The 25,708-nt window shown below is 39.9% G+C and overlaps 3 protein-coding genes across 3 annotated transcripts in view; 1 reads left to right on the forward strand and 2 right to left on the reverse strand.

The window, feature by feature from the left end:
- Positions 1-25,708, reverse strand: part of LOC135839609 (somatostatin receptor type 2-like) — a 176,477-nt gene that overhangs the window by 24,454 nt on the left and 126,315 nt on the right. The window lies entirely within an intron of this gene.
- Positions 1,824-3,574, reverse strand: LOC135840786 (uncharacterized). Its single transcript, XM_065357468.1, has one exon. It carries the CDS (start codon positions 3,333-3,335, stop codon positions 1,977-1,979), a length of 1,359 nt encoding a protein of 452 aa, XP_065213540.1. The 5' UTR covers positions 3,336-3,574; the 3' UTR covers positions 1,824-1,976.
- LOC135840553 (probable ATP-dependent RNA helicase ddx17) lies at positions 9,865-19,712 on the forward strand. The gene is made up of 4 exons (XM_065357155.1): positions 9,865-10,257; positions 17,173-17,581; positions 17,698-18,172; positions 18,763-19,712. The coding sequence occupies exons 1-4, from the start codon at positions 10,225-10,227 to the stop codon at positions 19,052-19,054; spliced, it is 1,209 nt and encodes a 402-aa protein (XP_065213227.1). The 5' UTR covers positions 9,865-10,224; the 3' UTR covers positions 19,055-19,712.

The raw sequence follows: 25,708 nt of genomic DNA on the forward strand, positions 1-25,708 counted from the left end.
AACTTTTGATAAGAGAGAGAAAGTCACAACTCGGTGTTTAGCTGCGACCGGGCGACCCAAATTAATTTTTAAGCATTTTGGAAGGTTATAAAATTCGTGAGAAATTGAAAATTACGCCGGAGGCTCCAGAATGGCTAGGAATGGCGATTGGCGAAACACAGTTCGAGAGAGCTTGTATCAGTTCCGGGACTAATTTCTATCATTTTTATCGGATCAGTGGGACTTTTCTTTAGAAATGCATAAATCATCGAAAATGGCAAATTTTTAATAAAAAATTCGCCAAAAATTAAAGAATCAAGTCGGCTAGCTGAAATTTTTGCAATACTTATTGGTTTCGAACCACGCTCTTTTCAAAAATCGTGGTCCCGTGGTTCTTATGGTGAATGTTTTACCGCATTCACGGCAAACTGCGTATGCAATTCCATAACTCGTTGTTTTCTTTTTTCTTTAATTTTTTTTTGATCAGGCATCTATGACCTGATTTACCCGAATACGCGGCGCGTTACAGAAAATTCTCACCAGATATACCTACCTATAGTTGCAGCGATTCCCAATTTCTTTATTTTCTTACAAAATAATTACGTCTTGCGCGAAAGATGAACACGATACTGTAAAACTATTTCAGTTATGTGCGAGCGTACAAATTGAAAAAAAAAAAAAAAGGTCGAATAAACAAAACGCAAACGCGAAACAAAGAATCACTTCTTAATTAAGACTAGAACCAGAACGCTATACGATATACGTAGACGTACATACTATACGTATAAGTAAGTACGTAATGTAACGTAACTTAAGTAAGTAGAGTACGTGACAGTTGTGAGAAAATGTCGTCCGTCTAATGGTCGTTTCTTTTTCTTTTTTTATTATTTTGACTCGAATGAAAATACTCGTAATATAAAGCGTAATTTCTAGAAGCAGCTGCAACAACAGCACATCTCAGCACAATACAACAATTCGTTTAATCTGTTTCCATGTTTTCAGTTTTCCGGTTTTCGTATGTACTTGGGCAATCATTAAAAACCAGTTCGGAACTAGGTATTTGCTGAACATTCGATGATTGAAAATTTGCCGCATTTTCCCACGTCGCGTCGATTGCGAATTCGTTGAAACAAGAAATGAAGAATATATGTATAGGGCTAACCGCGTGATCGATGGTTTTGGTTTTTTTTTCAAGGAGAAAAATACGATATGAATTCGGCAATCTCGGATTCCAATCGCAATGCTGCGTCATTGTAGCCGCAAATAAACATTATTTTCGAATTCTGCGAAACTTGGAACAATCATTCTTCGCTAAAAGTCTGAAATGCAAAAAAACTCCACCAGAATCTACTTATGCAAATCCGAGAAAGGGTGTACGAGTAAAAACAAGGATAACAATCGAACGACGGGAAAAAATTAAGGAGTTTTCGAATAAATCAACAATTGGTCGAGAAGTACATATTATGATGCGTTGTAGGTATACGAGTATATTGTGCGAAGGTGCAAATTTATCTAGTCAGGTTTTCACATTGCAGCGTTAAATACCTATATAGCAATTTTCCTGGTTTCACTTTCGTGCAAATATATTTTTTTTATCGTAATAATGAATAGTTTGAAGTGTTTCTACGTAAAATTTATTTAGATATTGCGAGAATACTACCTACCTTTTTTTATAGCATAAAAAATGTCATTACCTTACGTAAAACGTAGGCCATTTAGTATCATCGTCGCACAATCTCCAAAAGTTGAATTTTCTCGCATGCTCGTCGACCTCGTAGGTACCTAGCGACCTACTATTCATTTCTTTTACGAAAAATGCGTATACTTATAAATAATTTTTTTTATTTATTTATTTATTTATTTATTTATTAAGAGCCATTTACAGCAACTTAGGCTAGGGGCCCTATATTAAGACAAACTTATGATTAGGGTATATACATATCTAGAAATAAAGTCACAATCAGTACAAAAAAATGGGCTACCTGGGTTTTTAAATTTTAAATTTTTTTATCTAATTTAGTAGAGTAAAGAAATTTAATGACATTGTCTATATGAGTGGGGTCATCAGAAAGGAGGACTTGAAGTTGATTGGAATTTAGAAGTCTGGAGCGTTCATTTTGGTAGGAAGGACAGTCTATTAGTAGATGAGCAATGTTTAAAGGGATGTTGCATTCTGGGCACGAAGGGGGAGGCTGTTTGAGGAATATGAATTGGTGAGTAAGAAGAGAGTGACCAGTTCTGAGTCTGGTGAGAAGAACTTCAGATCTACGCTGAAGTTGTTCAGAAGTTTTCCACAAAGATGTAGTGTTTTTTATTCTTTTTAGTTTATTTGAGCTAGGGATTAGAGACCATGAAAATTGAAACACTTCATGCATTAAAGTTTTTGAATGGAGCTTTAGGTCTGATAGAGGGATTGGAATGTTGGCAAGGGGGAGGTGCAGGTGTGCTTGCTTAGCTATTTTATCAGCCAACTCATTACCATGAATCTGGGAGTGTGAAGGTATCCAGCCTAGTATGGGTGTGCTATTTTGGAAGAGTTGCAGGAGTTCAATAATTTCAAGTGATATAGGATGTGAATATTTTGACCTATAGTTTTTTATTGATAAAAGAGCTGATAGTGAGTCAGTAAAAACTGTAACTTTATTTAATGAAAAATCAAGGGAATATGTTATTGCAGATTTAATTGCATATAATTCAGCAGTGAGAATGGTGCAAAGGGAGGGGAGAGCAATGGGAATAGAGATATCGTCATGAATGATAGCACATCCAGTGAATTGTTTAGTTTTTGAGCCATCCGTATATATGTGACTGTATTCTTTATACTTGTCAAGAAGAAGAAGAAAATGTCTTTTAAGTATGATGGGGTTGGTGAGATTTTTATTAAATTCTGTCAAAGATAGGTCAATGATAGGGTTAAAAGATTGCCAAGGTGGGGTAGGGTTTACTAGCAAATGGTGTATTTTGATGTTATTTTCTTCTACTTGTTGTAGAAAAGATTGGAATTTTACAGATAGTGAATGCATAGGAATCATATATTCCAACTTCAAGTTGAAATCTGGGTTTGATTTTATGTTCAAGTATGTTGATGTAGAAATGTACTGTCTACGTATGTCAAGTGGACATTCAGAAGCATCATTGAGGAGACTTACTGTGGGGGTAGTTCTAAATGCTCCAGTGGAAATCCGTACAGCTGTATTTTGGATAGTGTTTAGCCTGCTAAGGCGATTTTCAGGAGCATAGGTATAGATAGAGCATCCATAATCTAAAACTGGTCTGATGAGTGTGCGGTATAGTTTGAGTAAGGTATGACGATCAGAGCCATAAGAGGTGTGTGAAAGTTTCTTAAGTAGGTTCATTTTTTTGAAGCATTTAGATCGGATTTCTTCTATATGAGAGGACCAGGAGAGATTATTGTCAAAGTTAATACCTAAGTATTTGATAGTGTTGAGGGTTGGAATTTGAGTATTGTTGAAGTGTATGTTTAGTTCATGAGTACAATTATTTCGTTTGCAAATATGTAGGGCAGCTGATTTGGAATGAGAAAATTTTAAACCATTTTGTTGTGACCATGATAGCAGCTGGTCTGTGGCTTGTTGTAGTACGTCGTGACGCGTTGCAATACTTTGATATCTGAATTTTTAACCTACGTGGAGAGTCTGTATACCTACACATACCTACTTACTGAGACAAGAGACATTGTATGTAAATACGTATAGGTGCGCGTATACGTGGTAGACATAGGTTTAAACACATTTTCAGATGGCTGATGGAATTTCGAGAGACATTCGATATGCAAATTTATGTCCGAATATTTTTATGAAAGTAATAAGCTCGCTGTAAAAGTAGCTCGGTTTGGTGTAGCAGCAATAGCAGCATCGTCTACGCATTATACTCGTATTTTTACGACGCGACGACATTACTTAACGTATGGAAGTGCCACCGAAAGGAACCCCCCCCCTCGCCCGCCCCTCACCCTCACTCGTAACGAAAACTACGTACTAGGTGGAAAACAAAACGGCAGAGGGTAATAATTCCGCTTTACACCTAAATTATTAATGTTATAAAAAGCGGGAAGACCATTACTCGTGTATTGTTCAACATGGAATGATAGACAGTCCATAAACGTATTTATGAGAAGAACTACGTAGTACGTAGACGTGCGTTAGTCCGCTTTTTACGTCGCGTCGTCGGTCAGAATTTTCAATTTCCAGGCGCTATTCCTATTTATTTTATGTCGAAACCGTTTTTCACCGGCCGCGGGGCGGGGCCGAAAAATGCGTTACTATAGCCAACATTTCAGGAGCTGATTGCCCAAGTGAATTTTCGATTTTCGGCGAATTTAAAAAAATCAAAATCGAGTTTAAACTGCAAAAAAATCCAAGTTTTACTAAATTCACACAGAAATCTGAAATTTTGCGTGTACCTTTTCGACTTCCCTAATTGCTTGAAACCGGTTTAAAACCATTTCGAGCAATTCTGGGGCCTGCACCGGCAGATTTTCGAAAATTTGAAACTCGTACAAAATCTTACCCAATAAAGTTGGAAAGCAAAAATTTACCACGTACGGTACGCTAATTTGAAACATTCCGAGTCGACTAAAATGTGGTTTCAAGCCATTCTGGAACCTCCAGCCGCATTTTGATTCGACCATTCGATTTGATAGGTCGAAACTAGGGTACATGCCAATTTTTAGCTTCCTCTAGGTCTATTCGGCTAAGTTCCGACTTTTGATTTTTTCATATGGATTTCGACTGATTCGAAGTTGCCGAATCCGAATCTGCCGTCCATTTGGAGTGTCGGTGTGTCGGTTGCAGCTTTATCGCAAATTGAAAAATTTTTTTTTCTTGCAAAAACTCGCCTCTTTTCGGAAACTATGGGAAGTATGGGACCCAGAAAACCTCGTAAAAAGGCGAACTTTTCGAAAACAATTTTTTGGCTCAATTTTGAGCTGAAAAATGAGCGAATTCCAGTACGAAGGAGGCCCCACGATGGAAATCTGACACCGGAAATGAATTCACCGTTTTCGTCGGATGGGGTAGCGACATCGACAGCAAAACCTTTACGCCAAGTGTGAAATTGAAAAAACTCAAACCGATGTTACCGACGATGTTGTTACATTTTGCTTTTATTTAGAAGATGTAGCGAATTTGGCAAAATTTGATAAATGGCGCATTTTTGATGGGTAGGTAAAGGTAGGTACTCGTCCTTTGAATGTTTCTGTATCCAGGTTGAAAGTTGTTTGATGGTTACAATAAGTAGCCTACGTTGTGTTTGAATGAGTATTGAGTAAGAGAGGTGATACTTTGGTGACTGCATACTTCGTATAAGCGCCTGTTTAGACAAGTAGCAGATAGGTACCTATATTTTGTAAAGAATGAACAAATAAACAAACAAATAAATAAATTAATAGATAAACAAAAAGTAGGTATGTTTGAGGAAAGGACTCGACGATGCGATGATTGAAAAATCAAGACTTATGTACTCGTACATATAACTACGCGGATAGGCGACGGGAGGGGACAGGACGGGACCAGCCTACGAGATAAAATTAAATAAATTCCACTCCGATGAAATTGTGTAAAATACGAGCGACCGGATTAAAGAAATGATACCGTTGAACGAGTAGGTATCTGTTTCCTCGCCTTAGCCGCGCCATAACTTATTAATTACATAACTTGCCGCGTACCGCCGGAGAGATGGATACGAGATAGGCAGGCAGGCAGGCAGGCAGGTAGGTAGGTAGGTAGGTAGGTAATTAAGGAAAGAAATTTTCCAAACTGTTGAAATGCCGACTGCGCTGCGTCGCTATGCGCGATGTTGTGGGATACGGCGCGGCGCGGCGCCAAACCCTATGCCACTTTTCATCTCTTTTTCTGGCTTTTCTATTGCTCTGTGTTGGTTTTTCTTTCTCTCTCCAGCCTCAGTCTGAGCCTGAGCCTTGAGCCTCGGTCTCCTCCATATTACACACACCTGGTCGTGTACATTTATTTTCATTCTCGTTTGAATGACGGCTCGCGGCGGCAGCAGCGACGGCTGAAAGACGATTTCCACTTATTTGCCAATTTACTAACGTTATATACTCAGATCGCGTGCTGCGTTCGATTGGATTTGTCGCGTCGCGTCGCTTATATAATTGCTCCAAATTGTTGGTATTTTATGATTACCTACTTACGTAGAGGTACACAAAAGTTGCGATGGCGTAATATTACGAGCAGATAAAGCATTTACTGAATAGGTTGGTGAGCCTGTGGGGTACCTTACCTACATTCTGGTCTGGATACCTACTCGGTAGCTGTATAATTGCTGATGACTCGATATTCTCAATTTTTTGGAATTGGTAGTACGAGTATAATGACCAAAAAATTAGCTCAACCGCGTTCCAAAATATTCTTCCGGTTTCAGGAGTGATATCTTTTAAAATATTTAGACTAAATTCGAGCGTAATATTTGCCAAGAAAACTTTTTAAAACACGAATTTTAATTCAAAAATCTCGGTAGAACCTGAAAGTGGTCTTGGATTTTAACGGTAAAACGGTAATACGAGTAGCATTTAGATCGACCCAGAATCTTAAATACGTAAATGCACTTTGATTTGAAACTGACAAGGGAGGTGCCCCAGGTGACATGCACCGATTTCAACGATTCTCGCACCATTAGATAGAGGACATCGAACATAGTCTACCACAAAATTTTCAGCCGCTGAAGTTGATATTTCCGCCTTCCGCAAGGCGATTTTTCGATTTTCACATGGCAATTTTGAAAAAATCGAAAATCTCCCTGGAATGCTGAAGTAGGTACATGTATCAACTTCAGCAGCTGAAAATTTCACCATGGGCCAGTCTCATCGTATGTATTGAAATGCGCGCACAAATAATATGAGAGGTGTCGGTATGGGACCGGCGCCGACTATTTTCGGCCAATTACCTATTCAAAATTGCCATGTGAAAATCGAAAAATCACTCTGGAAGGCTGAAATAATATCAACTTCAGCAGATGAAAATTTCACCGTGGGCTAGTCTCATCGTACGTATTAAAATTCCCAGATGAAATGAGAGGTTTCGGTATGCAACCTGCGCCGACTACTTTTGGTCAATTTTTCAAAATTGCCACGTGAAAATCGAAAAATCGCCCTGGTTGGCTGAATAAATATCAACTTCAGCGGCTGAAAATTTTGTGGTAGGCTATGTTCGATGTCCTCTATCCAATGGTGCGTTGGTGCGAGAATCATTGAAATCGGTGCATGTTACCTGGGGCACCTTCCTTGTGAGTAGCGATTGAAGCGGAAAACCCTGCACGGTTTTTTCGAAAATGTGCCCTCTTCGATGGCCCAGCTCATTTCTCTCCTCCAGGAGCACCTCGAGAGCCAAACATTTTTCCGAGTTAATTTCAACTCAGAGCGCGAAGGTCTCTACTGAGTTTGGTCAAAATCCGCACACTTGTTTTCTCACCATCCACCCCACCAGGTAACACGTAAGCGTATACATTATAAGTACGTAGTTGTTACTCAGATGAATGCACGAGCAATCTACACATACTTGTTGCTACGCTTTCCTTGAGACACGATTAGGAGACTAAAGGACGACATCTGGCTGACATATGAAAACTTGACTTTACTCACTAGCTCGCTGGCTGCGGCTGCGGCTGCGGCTACATTCTACGAGTACAGTAGGCCTATCTATTACTGTGTAGAAAATTTCTTCAGCACAAAATAGGTACCTATAATACATATATGGCATCGCGGATGTTTAGATGCCTGGTTATTTACAATATCAAATCACGTTTGCATTACGTAGACGTACACGACATCGACACGCGCATTCTTCAGTACTTCCTTAGGTAGGTAGGTATCTGCTCTGCTGCTGATTTAGGATCCTATACGAGTACTCTCAATCTCAACACTGGATATATCTCTACCTAGGTACATTGAATGTAGGTAGGTAATTCTACTTATCGTGTATCGTCAGCACAAGACAGATCATAATTGAATTATTCACGGTGATCGATCATTCGAAGAATAAATATGCTGTGTAGTGTTCGCGTATGGTGTACGGTGTACGGTGTATGGTGTAGCGTACCATATCTAATTATTTTTTTATGTGTACCTATCTCATTTCATGCATTACATTCGAAGGAATACACTTTGACCATAAGAATCACGTACCGTACCTACGCGTACGGTCCGAATAGGCAGCAAAACGTGGCCATGTGCATATGTACTCTTATACAAATCGTACGCAGATCGTCAACAGAAACCAATTTTGGGAAAATGGCGAGCAATCGGTTAAACAAGTCATCAACGCGCATTTCGCACTTGGCATTATACACGCTCATATGTTATAACAATTCATTTGAACAGAAAAATTTTACATGTCTGACTTGAGAAGCATCACTTTTTTTTTACCACAGTTCCAAATTTTGAAATTCGAAACCTGGCAAGGAGTAAAATTTCTGTTCTATAGGTACTTAAATAGGTATGCGTTTTTGCAAAAACATCGTAAAAAGGTAAGCAAAAATGAAAATTTTTTAATTCCCACCTTAGCTTCGTGTTTTTTATACTTATTCAAAATGATTTTTTTTACATCATAAAAAGTGGCAACACTGATTTTGGCACCAGGAGCAAATAGCTCTCGAGATATAGCATAAAATTAAAAAAAAGTTTAAGCCGCAAAGTTGATTAGAACCACCTCTACAGTCCTACAGGCATTAAAAATTTTCATTTGGCAGCCATTTTGAAAATTTAAAAATGTTTCTCCCGCCCGCTAAAAAAATCGTAGGGATCTTCGGTTTGCGCAATCGCTCATCGTTCAATGACCTCTACCGACATGCGAACTATGAAAAAAAAAAAAAAAAATTAGTAAGCCGCCGTACTTTTGGCTGATTATTGGTCTCAGAAAAAATGAACAAAAATTACCAACATTTTGGGAATTACGAGTAGTATTTTCAGCTAACAATAATGATCGTCGTGCCAGGGTTCGTGGTTTTATTTACCTATGTAATATTTTACTCGTAAATCATCTCTATTTATCGCATTTTCTCGGAGACGTCGGTAAGTGAAATTTACGTTGACGCTTCTGCCATTGTTGTGATTTTTTTCCATTTCCAATTATGTACTCGTAGGTACGTTTTGAAATGCGTGTGATTGTCCAGTCTTTACGTAATGGTAATATTGGTTATAGGTAGGTAATAAATAAAATTATTGCGAGATCGCGAATCATTTCGAGCGATTTTGGTATTTTTTTGAATGGTTCACGTGAGCCGCGAATTGAAGTTTTTCAACGCGCTGATTTCGGGGATTGCCCGACGCAGACTTGGATGTGAACGCCAATGCCAACGCCAACGCCAACGCCGGACGGCCGCCCGGCACTTCCAAGCTATGAAACATCACACGACGAGACGAAATCAAAGCCACAAGAAATATCGCGAGTTTTTATTTAATTTTTGTTTTTCACGAACACTTATGCCGCAGAGATTTCCTTATTTTTGCGGCATTCGCCCACGTAGCGGCGCGGCGTGTGTAATGCTGGTAATTGCACACGTACGAATACGCGCGTACCTACTGCCTACCTGTCGTTGGCTGTTACTGTGCTCAGTGCTTATTGCGCTTAGCTGCCTACACAGTACACATATGTATGTACATATGTACATGTACATGTACATACATTGTTGTGAACTCAGCTGGTCTAATTGGTTCCGGTCACATCGCATGCTCGTTGTCCGCGTCCGCGTCCGCGTCCGCGTCCGCGGTCCGCATTCCCAAAACAAATCCCAGCTACGAGCTACGAGCTGGTGATACTGTAGGCACTATGTATGTGTATACTGTATACTAGCAGACCCCGCCATGACGGCTGGAGTGCGCCAGCGAGCTATTTAAACATGTACTTTGGCGTTAATTTCGTTATTTGTTCGCGCATTGTCGATATGGTACGCTTGCGTTTTCACACTATCGCTGTCGTATATCGATTAACCAGTTTCGAAATACGTTCACCTGCGCGTTACCGCCATCGTGCCGTCGTCGTCGCTACCAGCAAAGCATAGCATAACATTTATCTACTCGTATCACTTACTTACGCTATCGCTATTACCTACGTCCAGTACCTACGCCGTGAACGTGAATTTAAAAACGACCGCCAAAAGTGCCAGTGAATTTTCATTTTTCTTTTTTTTTCTCTCTAATTTTTCATTTTCACTCTCCTTTACTGTGATACGTGGTACTTGTGAAATGTGCTTTAATCAGTTTTCCAAATTATGTCATTCTCTAGCATAGCTGTCGTAGTTTTGGTACGTTAATCGCTTTGATCATTTTTCTTCGTCTATATTCGCTTTTACCTTCTGTTGTAGGTACCTAGACCTACCTGTGTATGTGTATGTATGTTTAATTCTACGCACAGGATGTACCACTGTACCAGCGATCCTTATCGAATTCCCCCCCCCCCCTCAAAATTACAAAGAATTTGTTAGTCTCTCGTTCAATTTTTAATCTTGAAATTACGTTGCGATGTTGCCGATAATATTTCACTCGAGTAATGCGTATTTTTCTAAACGCACCCTTCGGTTCGGAAAACTGTACAACAATTTTTGAGACATTTTGAAATAGCAAAAAAAATTAATAAATAAATAAATCGATACCTGAATTCGTGACATCGGGTCAAACTTTTAAAGACAAAGAAAGAAAAATTACCTATCTATATTGTGACAATTTCAAGAATAACATTCTGATATTTAGCCAGACTGTTCTGTTTATTTGGAATTCCAATAAACATTTAGTCAACTCGAGCAAAAAACATAGCATTATTTTAAACTTTCCTCGCAGAGGAGGCTTCAACAAGTTAACACCTATTTTTACTTCATATAGGTATCTGGTATGTATAGGTAGTACATAGGTATTTAAAAAAAGTACCAATAAGAAATATGTACCACTGAAAATAATCAGTTTTGAGTTTTCAAACATTTTCTAAAAATCGAAAAATCAATTTGAGGGGGGTTAAAATTTTTTGGTTGGGGGGGGGAGTGAAGGGGGTTTAAGACCAGACTATACTCTCTTTGAAAATCGCGATTCCGTTCAAAATCGGAGGCAAACACTTCGAGAACTTCCATCGTAAGATTCCATGACGGGTTTTTAGGAGAAGGAGGGGGTGGGGACTGGGGACTCGGGAGGGAGAGTGAAACACGCTAAAAATATTCTAAAAGACAGCGCGGCGCTTTCTCCCATAATGATAGGTTTTTTGAAAAAATGAAAAAGTTGAAATTTCATTTTTTCAAAATATGCATGTAGGTACCTACATTGTACGTATGTACTAAGTAAGTATGTACCTCATGTCAATTACTGAATTTGCACGGTACTGTGCTAATTCGTGCAATACACTATATGCTTACCTAGATAGGCTACCTACGAGTATGTATTACCTTTATCTAACACGCTTTAGACTGAGTCGATTTATCGTTGGCGCGGAGCGGCGCGGCGCGGCGTAGCCATAATTTTGTTATGAAATGTAATTTGTAACGCTCAATTTCAACACTTCGTTTTTTTTTCCTTCTTTGTTTAATCCAAGACATATGTACCTATTGCGTAAAAAGTTTTTTCAATGTAAAAACAAATCAATTGTACCCGAGGCGAAATTCTGAACGAAGATATCGGATTCGATAAACACGTTTTTTTTCAATTTTTCAAAGTTTAAAAATCAAATCGAAATTCACGATGATAAGACGATGGAAAACTGCAAGATGTATAAAAACCGAGTGGTTGATTTAAAAATTACGTTGTCGAAAAAAATAAAATAAACTATTCGTTGTATCAGCAACAACAAATCCAACAAACCCAGTCAGAACTTTAATCAAAAAACAAATTCAAAATATTTCAAACCATTCTGATAATTACTCCTGTATTCTCCAAACTCCTTTAAGAAATTACCATGTAAACCTATTAGACCTTACTTCCGAATACAATAAATTTCCTCCCTGGGAATTGATTTTACCAGAATTCAATCTATCCTTATCCCAACACAAAAAAAGTGAGTATCCATCTGGTTTCATCAAAGAAAAATATACTGAGAACATAGCAGAATATCACGAATTCATCTTACGCGTCGCAGATGATTCTATAAAAATGAATTTGAATATGCAGGCTACGCTTTTTCTATTGATGGTAGAATTATCAACTTCACAGCTCGTAAAAATATTCTTCAATTTTCAATTTAGAAGTTTCTGCCATACTCCATTGCCTACAAAAGATTTCTACCTACATAGAAAAGCCCTATCAAAAAATTCCCGATTCAATCGGACTCACTCTCTGCTCTTTTATTAATTCAAATTTCAAAACAAATTTTCTGAACATCAACTTGTTCGTAAGATCCATCAAATTCCTTTATAAACTTCAGACTACTGGCAAAATTATTAAATTTATGTATATCCCGAGTCATGTAGGCATTGAAGGAAATCAGGCAGTAGATGAATCAACCAAAACAGCCGTTACCCCCTCTAAAATTTTCTCTGTGACCCACGATGACGTTATTAACATCCTAAAAATCATCCAAAATTCCAATTGGCAAAACCTATGGAACTCAAAAACAAATCACAAACTATTTAGGTACCCACAAAAAATCAATCTTTCTTTGGAAACACCTTAGTCACCTAAATATGTAGATCAGAAGAATTATAATCACCCGCCTCCGAATTGGTCATGCCAAATTAACCCACAGTCATCTGTACACCAAAGCTCCTAAACTCACCTGTCAATTCTGTAATTCTGAAATAATCTCCACTCAACACCTTCTACGTATTTTATCGTCCCTCCCTCAAAACAAAACGCCAATCTTTAAACATTTCAGACCTCAACCCTACAATTCCTGACAATATCAAGCAGATGGAAAACATTCTTAAATTCATCAAAGAAATCAATCTTTCAAACCAAATAGAACACTAACCCCTCGAAACTGGGCGTAAAAATCCTGACAATTATACACGCCGGGTGCCCGGTATAAAAAAAATGTTGCAATTTCTGCCCTCGGAAGCTTCTCGATTAATTTTTGAAAAAAATCAACGTGCGGAGGATTGTTTGTCTTGTGTCAACACCGAAACCACTGAGAAAACTTATTTCAATTTTTTGAATAGCTCGCCTGAAATGGGGCAGTTTCGAATCTGCATCTGGATATAGTGGATACCTATATGTAATGTACCGATTACTTACGACTCGAATGAGTGCCTGGCAAAGTGAGAGCTGCCAGAAATGAACGTAAAACGTAGGTACCATACATAAGTACGAGTATTTGATACATTATTTATGCAACGTAACGGCATCAAAGTGTTGATACTCGTATTTGCTTCTGTGCAGCCTTTACACTCTGCCATGCTACTAGGTATATTTCGGCGAAGAATAAAATTACGACGAAAACTTTTCGCGATAATGAAATCAAAAATTGGCCATCTAAAAACAAAAGTAATCAACGAAGGAAGCCTAATGGTGAAATACTCGCATTTGGAAATACGAGTAGGCCTAGGTAGCTTCTACTCGTATATACGAAGGGATACGATACTACGAGTACAACAAAGAAAAGAATATGGGAGAAGAGCGGCTGAGGGGGGGGGGGGGGGTCGAAACGGCGCGGCGCGGGGCATGAAAGAGAAATCATTAAAAACTTGCTCTCTATAACCGGGTAGACTCGCGAATTTCGCCGCTATTGGAATCTAATTTTTAAAACTTCCATCTACCGGGTTATTTTCAATTGCAAATTTTACTTTATAACCTAATTAAACCAGCGAGTCGTTAATTACGCGTCGCGTCGTTATCATTTGCAGGCTCGCGACGCAAAACTTTCTTCATTCGGCATTGTGGATGCGAGCGAGCACCTACACCAACTCGCTAGATAGACCTACGAACCAACAAATTATAGGTATGTACCTAGTTGCGCGTTAATGAAAAAGATTGAAATTCGTTTGAAAAATTCGGCAAAGTTTATCGCCGAATGTATTACCTACGTACGACAGCTGCAGTACCTATGAGCCACGACCACTTTGCTCGTAATTTGAGCGGGGTGTAAAAAAAAAAACTAATCACGAATCGGATTTTTCCACCTTGGTCTAGTTCAAACTTGAATTAAAATTTCAGTTTTTCAGCCAATTTCAACTCTTCATCTCGAGGTGAATATTTCAACAGTTTGGAAATTTTGAAAAGGTACCTACCTATCGATGTTTGAAAATGGTGAAATGCGAATTCTGGTCAAAACATTACCCACCTACCAAGTACCAACCAGCAACCAACCTACTTTCCGCACGAAAACGAAAAATGTTCAGATCTCGCGATTTTGTCCATAATACTCGTACGTATTAGTTATTTTAGCCGTTGTCTATTCGCTATGAAACGAGCAAGTGAAAGATACACGAAAGGAGAAAAAATGAAAATGAAAAAGGAGAGGATTTTTCGCTCGAAAGAATTCGTAACGTCTTCATCGATATCATTAATCTTGTCTGGTACTTTTGTTTTAAAATCAACTCGGCGAATTTCTTCAGTTCCTATGTCACATAGCCTAATACGTTGGTAAATGATTCGAATTTTTATTCTAAAAAGAAAAAAAAGACCGAGCCAACAAAAACGAAATAAAAAAAAAATGTATACACTATACAGTACTATAACAGCCCCAGAGATTTAAGCGGGTTAATATGAAACGGAATTTGATTAAATTATACGCATTTAATATAAACGTTTAGTTTTTAAAAAAATCATTTATTTCCTTCAACCATCAACCGTGCGATCCCACGAGCTGGGAGCCAGAGCCGGCCGCGCCGCGCTGTAAAGAGAATTATTCACTTTTGAAGTACGTTAAGCTGAAATGACTCGACTCGACTCGACGCGACGGCGAATTAAGTATAAAAAATGTAAATTCCTTCGGATGCGGACGTTGCATTGAGAAAAATTAGAACGTGAAAAAATTTCGACCAATGAATTCTCTCAGGGGCACATACTCGTATTAGCAATGCACAATTACATAGTATGGTACGAGTACAGATAGGCGAGCGTGAAATGTGAGTAATTGCTTACGTGCTTGTCTACGTAACATATAGCATAACTTTAGGGTGGTACGCAAAACTAAACTGAAGAATACCTATATAGAAAAACTAGAAATTGAAGTCTGTAAATTTTTTGGAAATCTCTCATATCGGGCCAAAATCTTTCTAACAAGGGAACCCGCCACGTGATAATCTCCGATTTGAATAAAACCTGGACTGTTGGAAAGAGGACCTCAAAAAACACCCATCTACCAATTTTCAGCTGCTCGAGTTGATTTTTCGATGTTTGGCGAGCGTTTGAAGTTTTGTGTACACACTACACAGGTATAGCTGTTCACTTGGAAAACAGGAAAAAACTACAAATAACCATCTCTCCCGCGTATCAACTTCCGGAGCTCAAATTTGGGCGCAAAGGTAGTCTTCCAGATACCTGATAGACTCGTATCACCATTGACCGGAAGGCCGGATCCGGCCAATCGGAAGTTGATTGGTTATTTGTAGTTTTTTCCTGTTTCCTAAGTTGAACAGACCTATAACCTGTGTAGTGTGTACACAAAACTTCAAACGCTCGCCAAACATCGAAAAATCAACTGGAGTAGCTGAAAATTGGGGGATGGGTGTTTTTTGAAGTCCTCTTTCCAACAGCCCAGGTTTCATTCAAATCGAAGATTATCATGTGGGGGGCTTCCCTTGTAAGACTCCATTTTTCAAAAAAAAAAAAATCCTTTAGTCTAATAGCAATATCAATCGCTGCATTGGTTGGAGCTCCTAAAGTTGAAGGGGAGGGGTGATGAAGACTTTTTCTCGAAGAGTAGATTATTCAAAAGAATTCTGACGTAGAATTGGGGACATTCAAAATGAGTTGATTTTTTGAAAAGGAGGGGGAGAGGGCTTCGTGGCATAACTTTATTTCACGTTGGAGGGCTAAAATTTTCAGGAATTTTTCAACATAAAAATATACAATTTTGGGGGATATGTACAAGCAAAAAATTACAGAAAAGTTTTTACAATTATAAACGAGAGCCACCCTAACATAGGTAGGTAGGTACGTACTTGCGAACTTACATGCACGATTCACCAATAGGACCGGAGGTGGCTCACGTCTTTTTGTAGTATTAATTCTGGATATGACTCATGGCGATGGCGATAGCGTGTAACGTGCATAAGAAGCTTAGGTACCTACAAATCGTCGCTATCTAATGCCCGAATAATATTACAAGAATTACATAATACTCGTAGCCTGCACGTGTACTCGCGATATGCTACACTCAACAGTCAACACGCATGCTGGAGCAGATAATTTTTCAAATAACGAATACGCTACGTGCTCGTTGAAGCGAATTTCACGCTTTATTAGAAGGTTATTTTACGTACGAGTACGAGTACGAGTACGAGTATAAGGTGTATTTGTAGGTAAAGTAGCCGTAGCCTGATCTGATCGCATCTCGTGGTCGTTACTTAAATGCGGTGGACAATGGACATCTGACATTAGTTGAACGTTCAACGACGAGACTCGACAATTGGCAAGCAAACAGACAGTCTTATGAGGTGAGACGAGGAAACAACGAGAAACTTTGTGTACACCCTTACTTACACCTACCTAAAGGTATTTGCAAAGTAGATGACTGCCAGCTGGGCATTTATGTAGTACCTACCTAAGCAGTAAGCATGACGGCGAACAATATTGAAAAAGTAGATAATTATAATCACGCGAGTAATCTTGGGCCATGCACCATCGATGAGGTCGCAAATTTGTCGAATACGTTGGTAGAAACCAACTTCGAAGCAGGTGTACAAAAATATCGTACATACTCAGCCCTTTGAGTGGCTTACAAAGGCATATGCTCTCATTTTTAGACCCCTTAAATTTGTCTCATTGAGAGTAAGTATCGCATATTGTACTCTCGTAGCACTACGACACGTCCCGCGAGTAAATTTTTAAACAACTCGACTGCGGCAAAACGCCCTATCATATCATCGCGCTTTAATTTTAAATACGATGTACCCAACTGGCAACTACCCAGTAGGCAGCTACGTAAACGGTCGTATACCTACGCGACGAAATTCTTTACCATTACGAGTATATTTTATCATTCTTTCTCGCTCGTTTTCATCAGTACATACTCGTAGTTGTTTAATACTGTATGTACTGGTACTCGTATTAGTCTAACGTTTACCGTGTTTTGTTCGTAGATAGTTTGTTACCGGCGCAGCGAAGTAAAAGCTCGGCCGCAACATGAAGAAAACGCATTCGTACGGAAAGCTGCGTCGCTGCATACGCGCGGTCATTTCGATGAGGACAATTTGTACGTGGATTCGACAAATGAAAAATACGAGTACCACCGCAGTGACCCATCAACGGTGAAGGCCATCGCAACCGCAACAGCAACAGCAACAGCAACTTCAACGCCATCCGCCGCCTCAACGTCGCTCAAAGTGGCTCGCGACGGTTCGTTACGAAATTTCGCTCCATCGTCGTCTTACAATTTCGATAGTATCGGCAATTTGGACGGTGCCGCTTCGTCGTTGAACGGATTCTCGTCCGGAAATAATCCACCGTTGCCACCTGCGCCACCACCGCCATCATTCGCCTTTCCACCAGGTACGAGTAGTTTTTCTCTAACCTACCATTATTGTTGCATGTAGGTATGTAGGTACCTAACTATATCTACTCTCTCGAATGCTCATTCGCGGTTGCGTTTTATTTTTCCATCTCAGGCGGACCAGGATTTGAACACTTTGGCGCATCGTCCTCATTTGGCGGATCTGGAGGAGGCGGCGGCGGCGGCGGAGGTTCGCATTTCGAAGGAGGTTCGACCAATTTCGGAGGAGGATATGGCGGTGATGGAGGAGGAGGAGGAGGAGGAGGAAGCGGTAGTTCGGAAGCGGGATACCACAATGTGCAACCGGTTATCCATAAATCGGTGTACGTACACGTAGCCCCCCAAGAAGACGAAGTGCCAAAGCAGAAAATCATATTACCCAAAATCACGCCGAAAAAGAATTACCAAATCGTTTTCATCAAAGCGCCGACGCCTCCTCCACCGGCAGCGCCGGTAATACCGCCATTCCCGCCGCAATCCGACAAAACGTTGATTTACGTGCTACATCCGAAACCGGAAGAGGCTCCACCTATCCACATTCCAGCGCCGCCTCAGAACGCTCCGGTAAAACCGGAAGTCTACTTCATCAAGTTAGTAGCATATCGAGTAGTCGAGTACTGGTTTCTTTTTTCAATTTATGCAATCCGATGTCAATGCTCGGAAATCTGACTTACCTACTTACAGCAGAAAAACAGCCTGATTTTTGTAAGCAATTTCCGTCGCCATTAGCCATAAAATAGGTATCAAATTTCCACGCTCAAAAATTTAGATCAATAGCATTTTCAACATCTGCGAAGCCTGCTTTTTGTAAAAAATTTCGAAATTCATTTTAGCTTCTTTTGAATTTTGAAAAAGCTTAAATGCATCGTGAAATTCGAAAATACTTTTCCAAACGTAGCGTGGCCCGATTTGGCGAGCAACCAATAGGTAGGTAGTTCAAAAATCTCATTTTCGCCACCAATTTCGACAAAGTCTCGTTATTTTATGATTTCTGTAAAATTTGATTTTTTGAAATACGTAGGTGACTTTTTAAGACAAACGGTTCGATATTTATAGCGGTTTTTGAAGGAGACCTTTTTCTGAAATGTACGGAATTGATATATCGATGACCTGGGAGCACTCGTAGCAATAGGTACGACACTAGTAAACGAGAATTAAATTTCTCTCTGTTCGGCTATAGGTATAAAACGAAAAAGGAACAAGAAGAGAACAACGGATTCCATCATCGAAGATACGGACGAGACGGCTTCGAAGATGAGGGGGATGAGGAGTCGCTGGACGTTACGGATTCGACGTCGGCCACCAGATCGTCAGCTTTGCCAGAGTCAGACGCAGATGCGGACGCTCCGCTAACCACCCAAGCAGTCGAAAATCAGTACAACGAATCCAACGAAGACGCTTCCGGCGAAAGTTCCAACATAATTGGTCGCATTTACGCCACTCCTCAACGCGGAGGCAAAAACGCGCATTAACCTTTACGAGTTGTGTCTACTTGACAGCCATCTTGAATCTGTCATATCATCAACCAGTTACCAGGAGTGATTGTTTTGCATTTTTTTTTTTTTTGTTTTTGTGTGTGTAAAATGGAAAATCGGATAGGGCGTGGCACCAACATTTCATCTACACCCCGTAAGGCCCGTAAGGCAGTTGAAAAATGCAGTTTTCTACGTTTGGGCATCGCAATATTATTTTTCACCGTAAATGATGTTTTTTTGGCGAGACAGCCTCATCCAAGACCACCTTCAACAGTCTTTTGTCAAGTTTATAAGTATCAATCAAGATTAGCCGATCAGATCAGTTCAGACCCAATCACATCCAATCGTTTCTCGCCACGTATGACATATTTGAAGAATAGCGAAAAGAAATAGGAAATTTTTATGAAACGTGCGAAGGTATAGATCGAAATTTTGTGCCAAGAGTAGGGTAGAAGGATGGAAATTAAGAATGAACATCAAACGGTGTACGCACTCTAACTGTAATACAATTGCAGTTAAAGAAGACGAATCGGCTTATGATGCACTACCTATAGGCCTACCTATGTGATTTATGTACAATAGAAAGAAATATTTACACGTATGTATACTTACCTACATCAACTTTTAAACATAATACAGCCAATTCTTAATTGTTTTCTTGATGCCGCAATAAGTGCCGAATTCTTCTTTCAAGTCGTTCGACTTGGTCGACTTGACTTCCACCAAGGGCTGATTGTCGATGTGGAAACGATGTTTACGATAGTTCATGATTTCCTCATCGGTCAAGCCGTACTCCATTACGTGCTGCTCGTCGACCGGCTCGACGATCTTGTGTTTGATGAGCTGAGCCTTCACCTTGGACTTGGTTTTAGGTCGCGGTCGCGAGTGTTTTCGTCTCGCTGACAATTTACGTTCATTGGGCACCAGTATGAGTTCGGCTGGTCCGGTCGGTTTATGAGTGGCCGCTTCTTGTTGCCACGTAGGCAATCCGGTAGCTTTTCTGTCCTGGCCAATCATGATGCGCGCTTTTACCGATCAATCTCAATCTCCGAGTACGAGTACGAGTAGGCTACACACAGATCGATGACCCGATCGTTACTTTATGATTTCTCGATACAATAATGTAGAGGTACGTGTTGTCGAATTAACGTCCGTTCTTTGTTTTACGTATCGCAGTCTCGAGTTTTCTTTCTTCTTAGGCCATGTACTTCGAAGCCTGTATATGTGTGAACTGAGTTGCACCTCGAATACAGCTCGCTTAAATCACTTTCCGGCCAATTTCTCATTTTTCTATGGAAAATATATTTTCAAAATTTCATAAAAATCGACTGTTTTCGAGTTCCAAAAAAGGCATTTGAAATTCTAGCTTTCCAATACATTTAATTTACTCGTATCACATCGATAATAGGCAAGTCTACCTTTCAATGTGAAAGTTCACTTTCAAAGTTTTCAGATTTTAATTACCTATCTACCGATTTCAAAATTGCCATTTACACATCTCCTTCGAAGCTCCGCAACCAGATTTGTTTACCGTCGAACAACTTCAAAGTACGACAATTTTGCGAGACTTCCTCTTTGCGTAAAATTTGACGAATAAATTCGCGTATTCACGGCAAATAGGTTATGCAATTATTCTACTGTATTAACATTTTTACTACTCCGCGACAGCGCACCTAATGCCAGAGATGTGGAGTAAAAACAACATCGTATACGGTTGTGGCGGACAAGTAGGTATGATTTCGATACAAAATTACCACATTTCACGTGGTTTTGAAACTTTTTACTTTCAAAATGGATGCCCTCGGTGAAGAAGGGTACGAATACTCCCGCCCTCCAAAATTCAGAAAAAATTGGATAAAACGTCATTGTAACATGTTAGAAACTACGGAAAATAGGTTTTTTAAAAATCTCGAAATCTAATTTACGACACTTTCTAAACAATTTGAAATCCTCGGAGAAAAGTCAACTTTTGCTGGACCCCCACCCCCTGCCGCACACAGATTTTTTCCGGACACACGTTCGGATTTGGAAGCAGCTGATGATGATCGACTCGCCCTAGCATATGCACTATACATAGTATGTTACTCGTTCGTACACGTTTAATGGTAGGTAGTCAGCGAAGCAGTAGGTGAGCTTATTGCTCACGAGCGCCGCGTCTATTCTCCGGCTTACCTATACACAATTTGGTCAGAAAAAGATTTAAGAACAGCGCGTAGAGAGATGACGATGGCTCGTCGTCGTTCGGATGCGGACGCGACGACGACGACGGCGACGGACGTTTAGCGCCAACATTTTGATAAATACGGCCAGAAGATATTTTGAAAACGGTAATGCGAAAAGATATCCGTTACAGACGAACGCCAACGGTAGAAATTTGAATAACGAGCCCGTTTAATGACTTGGGTGCGGTTTCCCCCCTGCTTCTGCTTCTGCCTCTGCCTCTGCCTCTGCTGCTGTTTCTCTGCTTCACCTCTTATTGCTCATTTACACAGCTCGGCGAGAGGCGTTAAAGGCGCATACGCCACGCCACGCCACGCCACGCCAGCGAAAAAAAATTGGTCAAATTAATGGAATATAGCGTCGTTTGACAGGTGCAAATTTCGAATGCGGATTTTTTACGTCATTAAGTCCTAATTGGAATAGCATATGGTAATATCTACCTATCTACCCCACCTACTCCCCACTCGGTGTGAAAGATGAATAGCGGCCGGTGGCGCCCGCGTCCTCTGCGCCCTGCTCCCTGCTCCCTTTCACTCCCCTATGGCCTTTACCCGTGGTAAACTCGTACTCGTACTCGTAGCTAGGTGTATACATATACCTACATATACATACGAGTATACTCGTAGGTTTAGTTTGGGTACGGTGAGACATTTAAAACACCACACCACGCCGTCGTGCGTCGTCACTTGTGAAAATACAAGGGTGAGACGGGTGGGAAAAAAACGTGTACGTTTACGCGAATTACTCACCTACTTGTTCGCTTAAAAAGCGCTCGTTATAAAGAGTCGATGAATAAAAGGGCGGCATTCGGCGGCGGAAAAAAACTATTAATCTGTCGAGTTAGCTCGCGCGCTACAGCCGTCCAAAATTACCACGTAATCGGAATGCGCGGAGCATAACGCGTCTATAGGTACAGTGTACGACTACGTGTACACGGTACACGGTATACGAGTATTTAGCTGGAAATCTCGAAACATCTTTTCGTTAAATGGCGTGAGAAGGAAGCAGATAATTTCTTCCTTCTTTTTTCGGTCGGCAGCGGTGAAAATTTAACGACGTGGAGTAAAGCCAACGAAAAAGTCTCGTATCATTTTTATTTCGCATAAGTGAAGCGGCAAAATTTCAATATAAATTTCAAATACATATCGAATCGGTGAACCGTGAAAGAAACGAGTTCATAATAACCCAAGTTAGGTAGGTAGTAAAAGTACTCGTCTTAGGGTGGTGCACCTCGCCCCCTTACGTACCCCACACGGAGACAAACACACTCGGCAGAGCAGTTTGCCTGCCTTATGTATCCCTATCTACGTAGGGTAAGTGTACTTTTCTAACGTAAGCTTATTCAGGTAAAGGGACTCTCGACACTCTTCTCTCTACGATGCCTCCTTTAATTCAACGTTCTCCCTAGAAAAATACCCGAAAAGGTCTCGAATATTTTAGAAAATTACCTAGCGACGTTGTTCGAAATAATTAGAATTTTTTCAAATACATATGTAATTCGGTTATAATACTCGTACGTACATTACTGGAATTTTTCAGAAAAATGTTTAAAGTTTTGTGCAACAGTATCTGAGAGTAGGAGCAGTTTCAAAATGTGATCGATGGTTCCTGAAAATTTCATTTTTGAAAAAACAAAATGAAAAAGATAAACAAACTGGCTCTACAGAAAGAAGTAGGAGGACAAAAGCGTTTGAAATTTGATTATTCAAGAAATTCCCAACTAGGGTGGACCTTATTTCGCAAAGGTGTAATTTTCCACCTGCCACTCCTTCAAAGTTGCTACGTACTTGGGTGAGAAAATAATTTCCTATAAATATTTCTATTTTCCCCCTATCTGCAAAAAAGTGGTGCCAGTAGCCCCCCTACCAAAGTTTAAGAAATGAAAAAATTCAGTTCGTCAAAATTCTTCGATTCTGCGTGCAAATTTTTCTGAATAACCCGTTTTTCGAGAAAAATCTTCCCATCGTCCTTCAAACCATATTGGCTCCTTATCAATAGAGTCCTCGAAGATGAAAAAATTTAAGAAAGAGAAGAATCAAAATTTAGGGAATTTTTCTGAAAAACCTTCGTTGGACCACCAAATGATGTTGACATCTCTTGTCTGGAGCCTTCCAAAGAAAAAAATGAAAAAATATAAAAATTTATGTTTAAAGAATTTTTTGAACAGTTTTTCAATTATTATGGGTGGACGCTTTTTAAACGAGCATCCTTGTTAACAAAAACCTTCCCCCAGTCTCCTAAATGATGTAGCGTCTCAAAATCGAAAAACTTAACAACAAAAATGAAAAGTTGATACCTGTATAAATTTTTTGATAATGTTTCATTTCCAGACAGAGTAGCCTACTTTTGAATACTCGACCACATTTTCAAAAAAAAAAAAAAAAACTCTCCCTCGCTGGTCTTGGAAATGATGTTGGTCTCTTGGTACGAAGCCCCAATAGTTGAAAAATATCAAAAAAGATGAAACATTGACGAAGAGTCAAAAGTAAGTATCTTCCAAGCACCAGTGGTAAGAGGAAATTCAGAAAATATGAAAAGGAAAAAATCGGGAAAAATACGAGTACGACACTATGAACGCTGTATATTGTGTGTATACTGTATAGGTAGGTAGGTAGGTAGGTAGGTAGGTAGGTACCTAATGCATGGTGATACTTGGACAGATTTTTGCTTGGGTAAAATACGGTGTCGATGACATTGGGTCGGTGTTTGGTGTTGAACTCGTAGATACAATTTTAGCGAGCCTTTTCTCATCATGGTTCAGTTTTACTATCAGTAGGTAGCAGTACATTAGAAGAACGTCAGCGTAAGAATAGCGTGGTTTCAGCTGCGGTCATGGTTGTGGTTGTGGTTGTGATAGCGGTACCTACCTACCTACCTACTGCACAAAAATACAAGAAGGTAAAGTGTAAAGCGAGTGAAGACTAGATACCTAGAAGCGAGTACGAGTGAAATACTTACTTGTCCTTGCAAAGGCAGAGTGTAGACCTACTCGTATTTAAATTTGTTTTCGATATCGGCTATCTGCTATATAGGGCTATGGCTAGTCTGCTATACACGTACCCGGTACTCGTACTCGTACCTACATCAGAAGTGTGCCTATACCGAACGTACGAGTAGGATACCTTTTGGCCTTTGCTGTACGTGTACGTGTACGACGTACGTGTATGGTGCTTAGCATGTGATGCACCGCGCGCACTCGCACACCCCACATCCTGCTAAATCTTCAATTCCCCGCGGTTTAATAATCTACTTTTTACCGTGTCTCCTCCAAACTTACGAGTAAAAGCGGGCGGTATTTTACTATAACTTATTTCTCTTCTTTTTCATATATCTTTTTTGCCCTCTTCTTTCTTTTTTTTCTCTCTTTTTGGTCGAGAAAACCCCTCGAAGAAGATTGTCAAGTCACCAACTACTCGTATCTCACAAGCAGCGCAGATAAAACTTATTAAATGGTCGTCGTCTCCGTCTCGTGTGAAAATTACATTCGTTCTTTTGTACCTATGTAGTAGTGGCTGGCGTATGAGCAGAAGGAGTAGCAGCAGCAGCAGCAGCAGTTGGTCTATTCAATAGCCTACGTTGATACAGAATGAGGAGAGGGACGCGTTAACGTGCACCTTACCTGGTACCTACACAGGCCACAGCACACAGTACACAGTACACACGTACACAGTTGCCTAGCTGCCGCACAAAAGAAAAATACAAAATCGTAATTGGCGTATGGCAAGCACACAAAAGCCCGCAAACGACACTTGTCTACCGATGGAATAGATGAAAAATGGCCTATTTATTTTCAGTACACGACTATATACCTACGCGGCGGCATCGGCGCGGCCAACGCAGCCATCACCAACACCAAAATGATACTACGCACAAGATTGGTTGGTTAGCACTTAGCAGTAGGCACGCAGTCTCTTTACACGTAAAAATGATAACAAACAATGATTTGATCAGATGCGAAAAATCGATCGTAAACTCGGCGAATGAATGAATGAGTGAATGAATCACCAATAGGTTAATGATACCAACACCAGAGAAAGACTTGGTTAGGTACCATAAAACTCGGCATTATTCATCAAAGATAGTTAGATAGGTACTCATAATTCGTTCGCAAACGACTCGTTCAGTACCTATGTTACGATAAATTAAAATTAAATCATTCCAAAACGACCGAATCACTTGTGAATTAAATCTGATAGGCACCTATGATCTATGTAATACACGACGAGACAAAAAGAAGCATTATTCAATCTATGTATCAGTGAAAAAACTGCGAATGATCTGTGTATTTGACAAAACTTGCCAGTTTTAATCCCATCGACGAAACTGGACACAATTCGTTCGCGAATGATTTATTCGGAAACGACCGAATCACCAATTCGAAATAAAAATATCACCCACCCGACTCGCAGTTTTTCCATTCTTCATTGTTCG

Source organism: Planococcus citri, chromosome 3 (assembly GCF_950023065.1).
Source record: "Planococcus citri chromosome 3, ihPlaCitr1.1, whole genome shotgun sequence".
Classification (NCBI taxonomy): Eukaryota; Metazoa; Arthropoda; class Insecta; order Hemiptera; family Pseudococcidae; genus Planococcus; species Planococcus citri.

Bases quoted from the DNA above. Each gene is read 5' to 3' on its own strand.
- LOC135840786 (XM_065357468.1), bottom strand. From the start codon at position 3,335: ATGAACCTACTTAAGAAACTTTCACACACCTCTTATGGCTCTGATCGT.
- LOC135840553 (XM_065357155.1), top strand. From the start codon at position 10,225: ATGTCATTCTCTAGCATAGCTGTCGTAGTTTTG. The intron at 10,258-17,172 runs GTACGTTAATCG...TTTTGTTCGTAG, and splicing joins GCATAGCTGTCGTAGTTTTG to ATAGTTTGTTACCGGCGCAG. The intron at 17,582-17,697 runs GTACGAGTAGTT...TTTCCATCTCAG, and splicing joins ATCATTCGCCTTTCCACCAG to GCGGACCAGGATTTGAACAC.